Genomic DNA, 17,210 nt, shown 5'->3' with positions numbered 1-17,210 from the left:
TGGCCCAACAGAGTCTCTTAGAGATAGACTTCTCCAGCCTCATTCCCCACCACCCACTGCTGCACTTGTACCCTCTGCTCCAGCCCTCCTGGGCTCAGGTGTGCCCGACTCTGGCCTGCCGCGTGCTGTTCTCTTTCTTTAGAGTGCTTACCCGACTCTCTCACTTTTCTTAGCCAACCTCCTGTCTGTTCTGTGGGTTGAGTTGAAACGTCACTTCCCCAGGATGGTTTTCCTCAATGAACCCTCCCTGCTGTACCCAGGTTCTTAGGACCCTTTACTCTGCTGCCACAGAGTATAGTAAGTATCCCTCGTGCAGTCTCTACTCTCAGAAGTACTTAATAGAGCATTTTGATAAGAGATCCCTCTACTGATTCTGTTGTTTCACTGGACAGTAAACTAAACCGTTAGGCATTGTGGAGTCGTTCTCATATCTATACTAAATAGTACGAATGGTGAAGTAAAATTATTCGGGATGCTTATAGAGAGATGGAGTATCATATAGGAGATTTTAGAAAATGTTATACACATAGTAGTCACTAATCAGTTGTTTCTCACAGAACATTTGTGAAATATACAGTTGACTCTTGAACAACACAGGTTTGAACTGAATGGGTCCACTTGTATGAGATTTTTTCAATAGTAAATACTGCAGTACTACAATCCACAGTTGGTTGAATCCATGGATGTGGAATTGTGAATTCAGAGGAGCCGCAGAAGGTGGGGGCTGGCTGACTGTAAGTTGTATAAGGATTTCTGACTGTGCAGAGGGATCAGTCCACCCCTGCACTGTTCAAGGGTCAGCTGTATTTGTTTCGTTAGTTATCACCTGGATTGAAGGAAATGATCTATAGCAGTTCTTGAGGATGTTAATTAAGATGTAGAAGTCTGCATGAAAACAGCACAGACCCTGTGAAAAATAATGCCATCAGTCCTTTTTTTTTTTTTTTGGCTGTGTTGGGTCTTCGCTGCGTGCAGGCTTTCTCTAGTTGCGGTTCGCGGGCTTCTCATTGCGGTGGCTTCTCTTGTTGTGGAGCACGGGCTGTAGGTGCATGGGCTTCCGTAGTTGCAGCATGCGGGTTCTAAGGGCGCGTGGGCTTCAGTAATTGTGGCTCGCAGGCTCTAGAGCGCAGGCTCAGTAGTTGTGACGCACGGGCTTAGTTGCTCCACGGCATGTGGGATCCTCCCAGACCAGGGCTCGAACCTGTGTCCCCTGCATTGGCAGGTGGATTCTTAACCACTGAGCCACCAGGGAAGTCCAATGCCATCACTCTTTATTTTCCTATTTCCTGCTTTACTTCTTTTCATAGCACTTTTTAGCCACTTGATATTCTTATGTGTATTCATTTGTTGATTGCCTATCTTCCCTCTCCACCCCCAGTTTAAGCTCCTTGAGAGCAGGAACTATTGTCTGTTTAATTCACTTTTGTGTCCCTAAAACCCAGAATAGTGTTTGGCACATGTGTTTGTTGAATGAATGCAAATATTTATTGAATAAATGAATAGAGGTTGCAGATACAAAGTAAGATGTTCCTCATTTAGAAAATTGTTGAAGAATATGAATAACTGCTGATAGTCACTGAGATCTTCACGTGTGAGATGCTTCTGCATTTAATTTAATACTTTAAACAATCTTTTCAGGTAAATTAAAAACAATAATCATTTTTTCAACAAAAGTTTTTGAGTGCATGGCTTTGGAACATGAAGATGAATAAAGGAGGGTCCCTAATCTTCAGGGTCTAAAAGTGTGGAGCAAAGCACAGATCATTTTAATACAGTGTGGTTAGTTCAGATAAAGGAACACACACAAGAGTGCTAAAGGAGAAGAAAGGAAGACACCACTCCCAGTGTGGGATAATAAGGAAAACCAAGACTAAGAGAAGTCTATAACTTGCCCGAAGTCATATAAGTAGTACAGCATGGACTTGAACCTACATCCTAGACTCTGAGACAGAGGGGTAGACTAGCTGTAGCTGTGGAAGATATTTTGCAATGAGAGCTTTTCATGGGCTATCATGTAGCTCTGTTTTAAGTTTTCTAGCAGATTTTTTAATTGAGTTTTATTCAGAACAGGTTTTAAGACATTTTAGATACGGATCGTATCTAGACTAGCTAAATTACCTGATGAAAAAGCAGAACTGAAATGGTGTCTTAATCCTAATCTGGAGAAAGGATCTTGGGTGGGGTCTGGAAGCTATTGAATATTTACCTCAGAGGCAAGAAGGGCCCCTAGCTTCCTGTCCTCTCTTAACGTCCTATTTCTTCGTGTCCTGCCCCTCCCCCAGCCACATTTTCCGTTACCTCATCAGGGGTCTCTATTTGCCAGACGCAGTGGTCAGTTTTCAGTCCTCATCTGACCTGGTCTCGCAGCAGCGCTGGACACTGTTCTGTTTCTCAGCCTAGGGCTTTCATGTCAGCTTTATCTATATTCTCTCCTTAGGTGAGCAAATCTCATCTTTAGGCTTCACAAGCCCCTCTGTGCCTACAACCGCAAAATCCATGTCTTCAGCCCTGACCTCACTCTCTTGAGTACCAGCTACCTACCTGCTGTCTCCACTTGGATGGTGGGCTGGAAGCCTTCCATCTGCCCCTCCATATCCATCCTTCATCCTTCTCCACCCTGATGAGACCTGCACGTACTACATCACATGGCCACCTCCATTTGAGTGCAGGTGGTGGGAAGCACATAGGTCAGAGAGAGAGGAAGGCAGAGTATGTATTCCAAGCCCCTCTCTGTAGGGTCCTTGTGGTCCTTGTGGTTTGGTGACCTTAATCAAAGTTACCAGCTCTTGGCAGGTGCCCTTCTCCAAACAGCCCTTTGTAAGAAAGTTAGAAACTATTAGGTTCTGGTAACTGCTCCCTCCACCCACCCTCTGAGGCCAAGGTTCTGGAGCCCTGCAGTTACTATTCCAGGTGCTACGCTCTACTTGTGGTTTCTCAACACTATCCCCTTCCTTCTATGGGTAGTGTATTTTATTAACTCTCCTCAAGTCTTTTTTTTTTTTCAATTATCTATCTTTTCTTTGATGTTTTGAAATGCCATTTTTATCATGTTCTAATTTCTTAATATACTAATATCCCATGGATTTCTAATCACTAGAAAATTATGCTTGAAAACATGCTCTCCAATGTGTGACACTGCATAGGATGGTGCTGTATATAAACATTTTAGTCAAAGTTCCCTACCATTTCTCAGAAAAGAATAGTTTGATATAAGGAAATTAAACTAAATATTAATAGGGACATAATTTTCAATTTTGTTTTTTTTTTGTTTTTTTTTTTTAATGTTTATTTATTTATTTTCTTATTAATCATCAATTTTATACACATCAGTGTATATATGTCAATCCCAATCTCCCAATTCATCCCACCCCCACCCCCCGCCGCTTTCCCCCCTTGGTGTCCATACATTTGTTCTCTACATCTGTGTCTCAATTTCTGCTCTGCAAACCAGTTCATCTGTACCATTTTCTAGGTGCCACATATATGTGTTAAAATACGATATTTGTTTTTCTCTTCCTGGCTTACTTCACTCCGTATGACAGTCTCTAGATCCATCCATGTCTCTACAAATGACCCGATTTTGTTCCTTTTTATGGCTGAGTAATATTCCATTGTATATATGTACCATGTCTTTATCCATTTGTCTGTCTATGGGTATTTAGGTTGCTTCCATGACCTGGCTATTGTAAATAGTGCTGCAGTGAACATTGGGGTGCATGTGTCTTTTTGAATTATGGTTTTCTCTGGGTATATGCCCAGTAGTGGGATTGCTGGGTCATATGGTAGTTCTATTTTTAGTTTTTTAAGGAACCTCCATACTGTTCTCCATAGTGGCTGTATCAATTTACAGTCCCACCAACAGTGTAAGAGGGTTCCCTTTTCTCCACACCCTCTCCAACATTTGTTGTTTGCAGATTTTCTCATGATGCCCATTCTAACTGGTGTGAGGTGATACCTCATTGTAGTTTTGAATTGCATTTCTTTAATAATTAGTGATGTTGAGCAGCTTTTCATCTGCTTCTTGGCCATCTGTATGTCTTCTATGGAGAAATGTCTATTTAGGTCCTCTGCCTATTTTTGGATTGGGTTGTTTGTTTTTTTAATATTGAGCTGCATGAGCTGTTTATATATTTTGGAGATTAATCCTTTGTCTGATGATTCATTTGCAAATATTTTCTCCCATTCTGAGGGTTGTCTTTTTGTCTTGTTTATGGTTTCCTTTGCTGTGCAAAAGCTTTTAAGTTTCATTAGGTCCTATTTGTTTATTTTTGTGTTTATTTATTTTTTTATTTCCATTACCCTAGGAGGTGGATCAAAAAAGCTCTTGCTGTGATTTATGTCAAAGAGTGTTCTTCCTATGTTTTCCTCTAAGAGTTTTATAGTGTCCAGTCTTATATTTAGGTCTCAAATCCATTTTGAGTTTATTTTTGTGTATGGTGTTAGGGAGTGTTCTAATTTCATTCTTTTACATGTAGCTGTCCAGTTTTCCCAGCACCACTTATTGAAGAGACTGTCTTTTCTCCACTGTATATCCTTGCCTCCTTTGTCAGAGATTAGTTGACCATAGGTGCGTGGGTTTATCTCTGGGCTTTCTATCCTGTTCCATTGATCTATATTTCTGTTTTTGTGGCAGTACCATATTGTCTTGATTACTATAGCTTTGTAGTATAGTCTGAAGTCAGGGAGCCTGATTCCTCCAGCTCTGTTTTTTTCCCTCAAGACTGCTTTGGCTATTCAGGATCTTTTGTGTTTCCATACAAATTTTACGATTTTTTTGTTCTAGTTCTGTAAAAAATGCCATCGGTAATTTGATAGGGATTGCATCGAATCTGTAGATTGCTTTGGATAGTATAGTCATTTTCACAATATTGATTCTTCTAATCCAAGAACATGGTACATCTCTCCATCTGTTGGTATCATGTTTAATTTCTTTCATCAGTGTTTTATAGTTTTCTGTATACAGGTCTTTTGTCTCCCTAGGTAGGTTTATTCCTAGGTCTTTTATTCTTTTTGTTGCAATGGTAAACGGGAGTGTTTCCATAATTTCTCTTTCAGGTTTTTCATCATTAGTGTATAGGAATGCAAGAGATTTCTATGCATTAATTTTGTATCCTGCAACTTTACCAAATTCATTGATTAGCTCTAGTAGTTTTCTGGTGGCATCTTTAGGATTCTCTATGTATAGTATCATGTCATCTGCAAACAGTGACAGTTTTACTTCTTTTCCAATTTGTATTCCTTTTATTTCTTTTTCTTCTCTGATTGCCGTGTCTAGGACTTCCAAAATTATGTTGAATAATAGTGGTGAGAGTGAACATCCTTGTCTTGTTCCTGATCTTAGAGGAAATGCTTTCAGTTTTTCACCATTTAGAATGATGTTTGCTGTGGGTTTGTCATATATGGCCTTTATTATGTTGAAGTAGGTTCCCTCTATGCCCACTTTCTGGAGAGTTTTTATCATAAATGGGTGTTGAATTTTGTCAAAAGCTTCTCCTGCATCTATTGAGATGATCATATGGTTTTTATTCTTCAATTTGTTAATATGGTGTATCACATTGATTGATTTGCATATATTGAAGAATCCTTGCATCTCTGGGATAAATCCCACTTGATCATGGTATATGATCCTTTTAATGTGTTGTTGGATTCTGTTTGCTAGTATTTTGTTGAGGATTTTTGCATATATAGTCATCAGTGATATTGGTCTGTAATTTTCTTGTTTTGTAGTATCTTTGTCTGGTTTTGGTATCAGGGTGATGGTGGCCTCATAGAATGAGTTTGGGAGTGTTCCTTCCTCCGCAATTTTTTGGAAGAGTTTGAGAATGATGGGTGTTAGCTCTTCTCTAAATGTTTGATAGATTCACCTGTGAAGCCATCTGGTCCTGGGCTTTTGTTTGTTGTAAGATTTTTAATCACAGTTTCAATTCCATTACTTGTGATTGGTCTGTTCATATTTTCTATTTCTTCCTTGTTCGGTCTTGGAAGGTTATACCTTTCTAAGAATTTGTCCATTTCTTCCAGGTTGTCCATTTTATTGGCATAGAGTTGCTTGTAGTAGTCTCTTAGGATGCTTTGTATTTCTGCGGTGTCTTTTGAAAGTTCTCCTTTTTCATTTCTAATTTTATTGATTTGAGTCCTCTCCCTCTTTTTCTTGATGAGTCTGGCTAATGGTTTATCAATTTTGTTTATTTTCTCAAAGAACCAGCTTTTAGTTTTACTGATCTTTGCTATTGTTTTGTTTGTTTCTATTTCATTTATTTCTGCTCTGATCTTTATGATTTCTTTCCTTCTGCTAACTTTGGGTTTGTTTGTTCTTCTTTCTCTAGTTCCTTTAGGTGTAAGGTTAGATTGTTTATTTGAGATTTTTCTTGTTTCTTGAGGTAGGCTTGTATAGCTATAAACTTCCCTCTTAGAACTGCTTTTGCTGCATCCCGTAGGTTTTGAATCATCGTGTTTTCATTGTCATTTGTCTCTAGGTATTTTTTTATTTCCTCTTTGATTTCTTCAGTGATCTCTTGGTTATTTAGTAACGTATTGTTTAGCCTCCATGTGTTTGTGTTTTTTACGTTTTTTTCCCTGTAATTCATTTTTAATCTCATAGCGTTGTGGTCAGAAAAGATGTGTGATATGATTTCAATTTTCTTAAATTTACTGAGGCTTGATTTGTGACCCAAGAGGTGATCTATCCTGGAGAATGTTCTGTGCACTCTTGAGAAGAAAGTATAATCTGCTGTTTTTGGATGGAATGTCCTATAAATATCAATTAAATCTATCTGGTCTATTGTGTCATTTAAAGCTTGTGTTTCCTTATTAATTTTCTGTTTGGATGATCTGTCCATTGGTGTAAGTGAGGTGTTAAAGTCCCCCACCATTATTGTGTTACTGTCGATTTCCTCTTTTAGAACTGTTAGCAGTTGCCTTATATATTGAGGTGCTCCTATGTTGGGTGCATATATATTTATAATTGTTATATCTTCTTGGATTGATCCCTCGATCATTACGTAGTGTCCTTCCTTGTCTCTTGTAACAGTCTTTATTTTAAAGTCTATTTTATCTGATATGAGTATTGCTATTCCAGCTTTCTTTTGATTTACCTTTGCATGGAATATCTTTTTCCATCCCCGCACTTTCAGTCTGTATGTGTCCCTCAGTCTGAAGTGGGTCTCTTGTAGACAGCATATAGATGGGTCTTGTTTTTGTATCCATTCAGCAAGCCTGTGTCTTTTGGTTGGAGCATTTAATCCATTCACGTTTAAGGTAATTATTGATATGTATGTTCCTATTACCATTTTCTTAATTGTTTTGGGTTTGTTTTTGTAGGTCCTTTTCTTCTCTTGTGTTTCCCACTTAGAGAAGTTCCTTTAGCGTTTGTTGTAGAGCTGGTTTGGTGGTGCTGAATTCTCTTAGCTTTTGCTTGTCTGTAAAGCTTTTGATTTCTCCATCAAATCTGAATGAGATCCTTGCCGGGTAGAGTAATCTTGGTTGTAGATTCTTCCCTTTCATCACTTTAAGTATATCATGCCACTCCCTTCTGGCTTGTAGAGTTTCTGCTGAGAAATCAGCTGTTAACCTTATGGGAGTTCCCTTGTATATTATTTGTCATTTTTCCCTTGCTGCTTTCAATAATTTTTCTTTGTCTTTAATTTTTGCCAATTTGCTTACTATGTGTCTCGGCGTGTTTCTCCTTGGGTTTATCCTGTATGGGACTCTCTGTGCTTCCTGGACTTGGGTGGCTATTTCCTTTCCCATGTTAGGGAAGTTTTCGACTATAATCTCTTCAAATATTTTCTTGGGTCCTTTCTCTCTCTCTTCTCCTTCTGGAACCCCTATAATGCGAATGTTGTCCCAGAAATCTCTTAGGCTGTCTTCATTTCTTATCATCCTTTTTTCTTTATTCTGTTCCACAGCAGTGAATTCCACCATTCTGTCTTCTAGGTTACTTATCTGTTCTTCTGCCTCAGTTATTCTGCTATTGATTCCTTCTAGTGTATTTTTCATTTCAGTTATTGTTCATCTCTGTTTGTTTGTTCTTTAATTCTTCTAGATCTTTGTTAAACATTTCTTGCATTGTCTCGATCTTTGCCTCCATTCTTTTTCCGAGGTCCTGGATCATCTTCACTATCATTATTCTGAATTCTTTTTCTGGAAGATTGCCTATCTCCATTTCATTTAGTTGTTTTTCTGGGGTTTTATCTTGTTCCTTCATCTGGTACATAGCCCTCTGCCTTTTCATCCTGTCTGTCTTTCTGTGAATGTCTCTCCTCAAGTCGCGCTAGTTTGTGCCAAATATTTTCTGGTGTGATCTTGAATCAGATGGCTAAAGGAATGTCAAATTTAAGCAAATCCAAGCTAGATCTTTGATTTTCTCCAACCCTAACCCTGTTCCTTCCCCAGTCTTGTTCATCTCAGTAAAAACACTACCATCTACCTAGTTGCTTAAGCTAAAATCGGAGGCTTATCCTTGACTCTTCTCTCTTTCATTTCCCAGGAGCAATCAGTCAGCAGGTGTTGCTGGTTCTCAAATCTGAGCACTCTTTACCATTTTCACCGCCACCACCCTGGTCTACGCCGCTGCCATCTTTCACCTGAAATAGCCTCCTAATTTGTCTCCATGCTTCACTCTGCTCTCCTGCAACCCATTCTCCATACAGCAGCCAGAATAATACTTTAAAAGTGTAAATCAGATCTCATCACTTAAAAAAACCCCTAATAGCATCTCACTGTACTTTAAACCCATTTTCCTTACTGTGACCTACATGGTTGTCTCTTACTGCTTCCACGAGCTTATCTTGGTTTTCTGGAACATTCTTCTCTTGGGTATTATCATGGTTTGTTTCTTGTGTCTTTTCCATTGTCATCCCAAATGTCTCCTCTTACAGAGGCTTTTCTCTAACCACCCAATATAAAGTAGCCCTCACCCTGTCTCTCTGTCATGGTTTCTGTTTTGTTTAACTTTTTTATGTGTGTCGCTCTCTGAAGTAATCTTGTTTATTTATATGTCTGTGAACTGGTCTCCCTCAGTTGCTGCATAGGCTTTGTGAGAGCAGAGACCTCATCCCCCCTGTTCACCACATCACCCTGATAACCTAGAGCCGTGTCTGTAGATGCTCAGTTAGTATTTGTGGGATGAGTAAATGAAGAAACCTCTGTTTCTCCAAAAAGTTTAGGTAATTCAGGCCCAGTCGGCTACAAAGATACCAAGAACACAACTTGAGCTAATAATAGTGGGAAAGTGGAAAAAGAAGGATAAAGAGCAGTGAGTTTAATACAGTGGAAGGAGCCCTGAATTCTACCTCTGTCTCTTTTGCTATTAGCTCTTTGGTTGTGGGCAAGTTTCTCAACCTGGCTGTTCCCTTAGTTGTAATAGAAGCGAGTGGCAAATGACGATCTCCAAGTTCTCTCCTGTGCCAGCTGACACTGCTCAAACAAGGATGAGCACATGCCTTTTATTTTTTAAGAGAATGATCCTGCCCACCCTGTGGTATAAGAAATGTATGGTATCAACAGTCATCTTTCATTTTTCTCAGTATTATCGGAAAAAACAAACATAGATGAATGTACCAGCCCTTGGGACTGGAAAGGTTAATAAACCTGAGCTGGACTCCTTTACAAAGCACTCCTAGTGCATGATTTCAGTTAATCCTCAAAACAACTGAAGCAAAGGAGGCAAAACAGGTGCTATCTTTCTAATAAGGAAATGGAGATGTGTCCAAGGTCACTCACCATGCCAGGACTGCAGCCCAGGTCCTCTGCTCTCCTAGCCTGGTGCCATGTCCACTGCCCCACGTTGCCTTGCATCTGATGGTTATTCCAGACTGTTTGTAACCAGTAGCACTAGAAACATCTAAGGCCTTTCTTTCATAACATCACATTGTCTCATGCGCAGGTAAAAGATGTGAGCTCTGTGATGACGGCTACTTTGGAGACCCTCTGGGTAGAAACGGCCCTGTGAGGCTTTGCCGCCTGTGCCAGTGCAATGACAACATCGATCCCAACGCAGTTGGAAATTGCAATCGCTTGACGGGAGAATGCCTGAAGTGCATCTATAACACGGCTGGCTTCTACTGTGACCGGTGCAAAGACGGATTTTTTGGAAATCCCCTGGCTCCCAATCCAGCAGACAAGTGCAAAGGTAATTGGCCATCGGCCAGATTCTGTCACAGTTATATTCATTCGTTCTGAGAGTCATTGGAAGGTCTCTTTAAATGTTTACAGTTGTTTGGTCGAATGCAGCACTGTTCAATAGAAATATAGTGCAAACCACTTATGTAATTTAAATTTCTCTAGTAGACACAGTACAGTAAAGAGAAACAGGTGAAATTAATTTTAACAATATATTTTATTTAACCTAACCTATCTAACGTATTATCATCTCAACAAGTAATCAGTAAAAAATTTCTGAGATGTATGTTCTTTTCCACACCAAGTCTCCGAAGTCCAGTGTGTGTTTCACAGTAACAGCACGTCTCAGTTCAGACCAGCCACATTTCAAGTGCTCAGTAGCCACCGGTGACCAGTGGCTACTGTACTGGATAACGCAAATCTAAAGAATCTATTTGTGTCATTTATACTTGAGTATTTCTCTCAGATGATTTGCATCTTTTGCTGTCTCTGTCTTCCTGCCTTAGCCTGCGACTGCAACCCCTACGGGACCGTGAAGCAGCAGAGCAGCTGTAACCCTGTGACCGGGCAGTGTGAGTGTCTGCCTCACGTGACTGGCCGGGACTGTGGAGCGTGTGACCCTGGATTCTACAACCTGCAGAGCGGGCAGGGCTGTGAGAGGTAAGATGGCGGCTGCCTTTGGTTCAAGTGACCTTTGCTTTTTTATTGTCAGAGATGAACTTTTATAAGTTATGGTTCATAGTTGGCTTGGCTTTGTTCAGGAATTATTTGAGTGCCTAAAACAGGCAAGACACCCTTTCGAGGCAATACTGGAGAGTTGTAATTAAGTAGTGAGAGAAAAGAGTGGAATGCAGTGGCCCCAGCTGTGTCAGTGTCACCTGAGCAACATTTTTTTAACAATACAAATTATATGGTCCTTTCTGAGATGCTTAGAATCAGACCTTCAAGGGTTGCAGTTGCTTGGGAATTCCTGTTTTCAAACCTCCTATTCAGCGCCCATGTGGTGCCAGATTGGAGAGCCATGGGTAGTAGTTTTAGTAGTGAAATAAAAGTATTTGTGTGGGTTAGGTTAGAAAAAGAAGTTCTGAATAGAACTCATGAAAATTACTTGAACCTCAGGTTTTCATAACCCTTAACGTCTGTCATAACAGCCCTTAACGTTCTGTTTTCTAATACAAATTACATCAGTCCTATGCTGAAAGGAACAAAAAAGAAAGGTTTGCCTAAAGTCTGTTTTTCTTACCTGAGAAATGTCATGTGTTCATTTTCAGGTGTGACTGCCATGCTTTGGGTTCCACCAATGGGCAGTGTGACATCCACAATGGCCAGTGTGAGTGCCAGCCTGGCATCACCGGTCAGCACTGCGAGCGCTGTGAGGTCAACCACTTTGGGTTTGGACCTGAAGGCTGTAAACGTAAGGGACGTTGGTGGCAAAGTCTCGTCTCATTCCAGTTAGAACTGTTAGTCCAGAAAGGACTTTGACAGCCTCAGTGTAGCCACATGGCTCACAGTCAGGGCTGTGCCCAAATCATCATAGATGCTTTATTCAAGAAATATTATCCATTTTTCAAAACTCAGAGGACCGAGAGCCTCTCTAGTTTCTTTGCAACCACCCTCTTTATGTCTTCTTTTACAGTGTTTCTGATTCTTCCTTTTTCTAGTCTTTAATTTTCCCAGATGATTACCCTTTGGTTACCGAGCCTTCCCCGTGCTTGATGAAACTTTTTAATTGATCACCTTCTTAGTGCAGAAAATGAAACAGTGAGGGATTCTGCTCAGACGTGTTTGTTGACTTACTGGCTCAGTTGCTTCCCACCCTTGGGGCCCTTTTGGTGCGGTTACATGTGCACATCTGCTGCTCCTTGGCATAAACACTTGCTTGGAATTAGGCCGCGGAACAGTTTGGGTTTTTGCTTTCTGAATTCCTTCATTTCTCCTGTGGAATGTAGCATAAGTCATTGACTCCGTTTAGAGAACAAAATGAGTAAACAAACTATAAAATAATGGAAAATAAACATTAGCATTTGGGTTTTCTAGTTCCTTAGTGAGAGCAAAACAGTGGAGAGATGAAGGTAGAGATAAATTCTCGCAGTGCACAAAAAGGGCACTTTCTATAATAGACTAATTTCTATAATTATTCAGTCACATGAAATGTGCCCCCTCCAAAAGATGCTCACTTTGAAATTTACTGTTGTTTTAAAAATGTCTGGCTTCTCTGCTAAGCAGGCAGGCTTAACCATTTCAATTCTCCTAAATCAGCCTGTTTTTCACAAAGCGTCTAATTATAATGATAGTACAGTTGGCTTATTGATATCAATGTGAGTTAGAAGAAAATGCACTCTTCCTTCTTTTCCTTATTACGTACCCTTTTCCCTTTATTCTGCAGCCTGTGACTGTCATCCTGAGGGGACTCTTTCCCTCCAGTGCAAAGATGATGGTCTCTGTGAATGCAAAGAAGGCTTTGTGGGGAATCGCTGTGACCAGTGTGAAGAGAACTATTTCTACAATCGGTCTTGGCCTGGCTGCCAGGAGTGTCCCGCTTGTTACCGGCTGGTAAAGGATAAGGTCAGCTGTCGGCAGTGCACGCGTTCATTCACTCAGCACACGTCGAATGGGCGCGTGCTATGCTCTAAGCTCTAGAGGAAAAATGGACAAAATAGACACAGTCCCTGTTCTCAAAGACTCAAGTGCCAGTTGGGAGACAGATAATAAAAATTAAAGAAATACTAACTGAGATAAGCGCAAGAAAGAATACAAACAGAGAATAACTGGGGAGAAACTACTTTATATAGAGCCTCTATGGAAACTCACTTAAGGTGAGATCTTAAGGATAAGAAAGAGCAAACCAAAGGAGACGTGGTGGGTAGGCTGTTCCAGGCAGAGGGAACGTGGGGGTACAAAGGCCTCAAAGCTGGAGGGTGTCTGGAGCCTGCTGAGTGAGGAAGGAGTAGTTTGTGATAAGACTGGAAAGGTTGGTAGAGACAGCTTACGTTGCACCATGTTGACCAGAGTAAGGAATTCAGATTTGATTCCAAATCCAGTGGGAACGCACTAATGAGTTTTAAGCTGGGAAATCCAGTTTGTATTTTAAGAACAACACTCTGCTGTGTGAAGATTGATGGTTAGGAGTGGGGCAAAAGGGGAAGCCTAGATTGAATTGGATAAATATTATATTTGTGTTCGGCAGGGCAGGGTATGAGAGAGGGTAAGGTTAGGGAAAGAGAAGAATCAAGGATGGATCTTGGGTTTTTTGCTTAAGGTAGTTGTAGGCATTACTTACTGAGATGGCGATGACTCAGAGAATACATATTTAAGAGAAAAAATCAAGGGTGGAGTTTTGGATATTAAGTTGAGAATACCTGTCAGAGAGCCAAGTGGGGATATCAGATAGGTAGTCTCAAACACAAGGGAGAGGTCAGAACTGGAGAATCATCAGCATGTAGAGTTTAACGTCAAAGGAATCAACCAGTTTTTCTTTTGAAGCCAGAGAAATGAGGAAAAACTACCCATGTTACCTACTTAAAAGTATACATACATGGAGTGTATAGACCTTCATATTTATAGAGCAGCGGTCCCCAACCTTTTTGGCACCAGGGACCAGTTTCGTGGAAGACAGTTTTTCCGTGGACAGGGTGTGTGGGGGGCGGTGATGGCGCAGGCGGTGACGCGAGCCGTGGAGAGCGATGGAGAGCAGCAGATGAAGCTTCGCTCGCTCGCCCGCCGCTCACCTCCTGCTGTGTGGCCCGGTTCCGAGCAGGCCGCGGACTGCTACCGGTCTACAGCCCGGGGGTTGGGCACCCCTGTTCTAGAGTACCCCCTTTGATTATTGTTCCTGCAGGAAGTACAGTCGAGTTCTTCAGGAATGTCTGTACACCCTACCTTTCCCTTTTCTTCCTCCATTATGCTTAGGTTGCTGATCATCGAGCAAAACTCCAGGAATTAGAGAATCTCATTGCAAACCTTGGAACTGGGGACGAGATGGTGACGGATCAAGCCTTTGAGGATAGACTAAAGGAAGCAGAGAGAGAGGTGACTGACCTCCTTCGTGAGGCCCAGGATGTCAAAGGTACACACGATTAAACAAGTGGGTAATTTCTGTAAGATGGTCCGTCTTTAGATGTAGCTCCTAATGCAAGGTTAAGTAGTATGGTTTTATAAAATTCTTTCTCTATTTTTAAACTCTGTTTAGAATATGAATTATTTTATTTTTTAAATATGTAGAAAAGAACCTGTCAATGTTTTAAGATACACTAAGCAGAAATAGTTCTCCCAGCACATGAAAAACTGTTAGATGTTAAAATCCAAGCATTTTATAAATCCTGCTATCAAGATGCTCACCACTGGGCTGAAGTCACTTTTGTTTTGGAGTTTTCCATCACTGAGACACAGATGCTCATCAGATACTCATAGTAAATGTGCATTAACGTTGATACACCCGGGACCACAATGATCAACTTCCCTACTGATGATGTTTCCATCTGGAGTTAGAGAAGTCCTCTCGTCAGAGTACAGGTCAACAAAAACTAAATATATTGCTTATTTCTTATTGTAAATGTCCCTAAGATTTTATAAAATTACTGAAGTAGAGAAGGAAGAAATTGGATGTATCTGGTCTGGGCCAGTTTGTTTAATTTTTATTAGGACAGTCCAAAAATTGTTCTATGAGGTAAATTTTTAGAAACTGAAAAACAAAATGAGAGGTCAAAAACGTATGTGTTTTGTTTCAGTTGTTGTTACATTTTAAGTCTTAAACATAGATTAAGAAGAATTTATATGTTTCCTGTTCTGTATAAACAATGGTGGTTTTTTTAGGCTGTTCATTTTCAAATTTGGACACGTTTTTTTTCCATTAATGTATTCTCTTGTAACAGCAAATTCGCATCTGTCCTGCCATATCCGTTGAAGAACTGAACATGGGGTGATCATTCTTAAGTGCCAGTCAGTCAGCCTGAGAGGTGGGGTGTGGCAGGCAGCTCTGGTGCCAGCAGCACCAGCACATGGGCATGGTCAAGGGGCGGGAAGGGGAGGTCAGCCAGCACTGCCACTCATTCAGGCTCCACACCTTGGTGCAGCCCCAGTTACATCTGGCTCTTTTTGGCCACAATGGCTACATACTTTCCTCTGCCCAAGCAGGTGATTCTGTGGGACAGAAGCTCTGATAGGAGCCATGGCCACCATACCCTCCCTTGAGCCACCTGAAAGCTGGGGAGCATAACGGGCTGCTTCTGGTAGCTTTGGGAGCACCACAGGGAGGCTGGAGTTAAAATCCACTCCCACTAAATCCTGATTCATGGAGTTCCTGGCTGACCTTTCCTACTTAGGTTCAAACTAGCCAAGAATAAAAATATCTTCAAAATGATTTACCCTTTCAGACTCTCCCTAAGTGTTCATTTGTAGTTAAACTTGTGTTTATTCTGCAGTTTGAAGGGAGATTATATGGTGCAATTAGGTCTTGCAATTGGACACTTGGAATTAGAGGGCTTTGAAGTGATCCACTTAGGTTATTTGTTCCCTTTTTGGGATACTATTGTTTCTCTAAAGAACTGGCCAGAGAGATCGGTATCTGTTTCCTTTTTGAAGTTCTAAAGGGAAGGGGCTTCTATAACTTCATTAGCCAATGAAGCCAATGCTTAACGCTTCCTAAATCTAAATGATTTTCTATGATTTCAGCTTGTTTTTATATTTTGTATTTTCTTAAGAATCTTTGGATTATCAAAGAATTGTTTTAAGTAATCATCCGAGCAGGGCCATTTTGTATAGTTAGATGAGATGTTTTGCAGGCCACCAGCTTTGCATGTGTATTGATTGGGTGGCCCTGCTTGTAAGCTGTTTTTCCAAACCTGTATTCATCTTTGTTGATCTTAACTTTGGCTTCTCATCTCTTTTACATTCCTTGGAAAATTTAGATGCCAACACTAGCACCATGCAGAAATAAGAACTGGTCAATTTTGAATAGGATTGACTTAATGGTTCCTGTATATTTTAATATAACTTCATGACATGTGAGAATTGTAATAACGTCAGAATTGTCTTTGCATGGGCTTATATTGATTGATTGATTGATTAGGACACAGGTATGAGGTTTAAATTGAATGGGCATAATTAATAGAGAACAATTTGAAGAACTTTTCAAAAGCAGAGATCAATTTGAAAGAAATTACATGGATGTGCCAGGCAGTGGGAGGTGGCAGCAAGAGTCTATTTAGTTTAAAATACAAAATAATTTTAACGTGCCATATTTCAACATCAGTTTTGAACCGAGTTTTTTTCTAGCTTAGAAAAATGTCCAGCTCTCAGGGCTGGTAGTGCTTTTAACAACATTGTATTTTTATGATTCAGTCTTGCATGTGCTGGAATATCAAAATCTTTCCTTCATCAGACATTTTTCGAGTGTCTTCTCTTTGCCAATCATTGTGTAAGACTGGGGATACAGTGTTGAGTAAGAATGAGGGACTCATAGTCAAGTGGGAGAGACAGTGTGTTAATCTCCAGTTAACCCACTTGGAGACCGTAGATGAATGTAACATTGGCGCTACTGCTGGGCACAGTGAAGACTGACCAGCTCTGCCAATGGACTTAGGGAAACTTGTCAGAAAGATGCTATGTTTGGAAGAGTAAGGATAAGAGCAGTGCCTCAGATTTCACGTGAGATGATATGTGTTCCCCTCCACAACCCCGCTTCAGATAATTTATGGACTTTCTTCTGCACTGTGATTGCAGATGTAGACCAAAATTTGATGGATCGCCTCCAGAGAGTGAATAACACCTTATTCAGCCAAATTAGCCGTTTACAGAATATCCGGAATACCATTGAAGAGACCGGAAACTTGGCTGAACAAGCATGTGCCCGGGTAGAAAGCACAGAGCAGTTGATTGAAATCGCATCCAGAGAACTTGAGAAAGCAAAAGTTGCCATTGCCAATGTGGTGAGTGACTGGGAAGGTCTGAGGTGGGGCTGAGGGAGTCCCTTGGCTTTTACTGGTAGTGGAATGCTTCTTCAGCTCAATTGACTCCTTGTATCTTTTTATTTGTCTTCAAGCATGGAGCAAGAAAGCCACATTGCTCATAGTTGCCATGAAATAGTTATC

At 40.6% G+C, this 17,210-nt stretch overlaps 1 protein-coding gene across 1 annotated transcript in view; it reads left to right on the top strand.

Moving 5' to 3' along the window:
• Positions 1 to 17,210, top strand: part of LAMC1 (laminin subunit gamma 1) — a 123,253-nt gene that overhangs the window by 91,300 nt on the left and 14,743 nt on the right. The window contains exons 14-19 of the mRNA XM_082401208.1: positions 9,887 to 10,132; positions 10,629 to 10,782; positions 11,394 to 11,536; positions 12,509 to 12,687; positions 14,032 to 14,188; positions 16,843 to 17,048. Coding sequence (XP_082257334.1) covers positions 9,887 to 10,132; positions 10,629 to 10,782; positions 11,394 to 11,536; positions 12,509 to 12,687; positions 14,032 to 14,188; positions 16,843 to 17,048 — 1,085 coding nt within the window. The remainder of the gene's footprint in view (positions 1 to 9,886; positions 10,133 to 10,628; positions 10,783 to 11,393; positions 11,537 to 12,508; positions 12,688 to 14,031; positions 14,189 to 16,842; positions 17,049 to 17,210) is intronic.

Source organism: Balaenoptera borealis (assembly GCF_965194805.1).
Source record: "Balaenoptera borealis genome assembly, chromosome: 1".
Lineage (NCBI taxonomy): Eukaryota > Metazoa > Chordata > Mammalia > Artiodactyla > Balaenopteridae > Balaenoptera > Balaenoptera borealis.
This window is presented reverse-complemented; position numbering and strand designations above follow the sequence as displayed.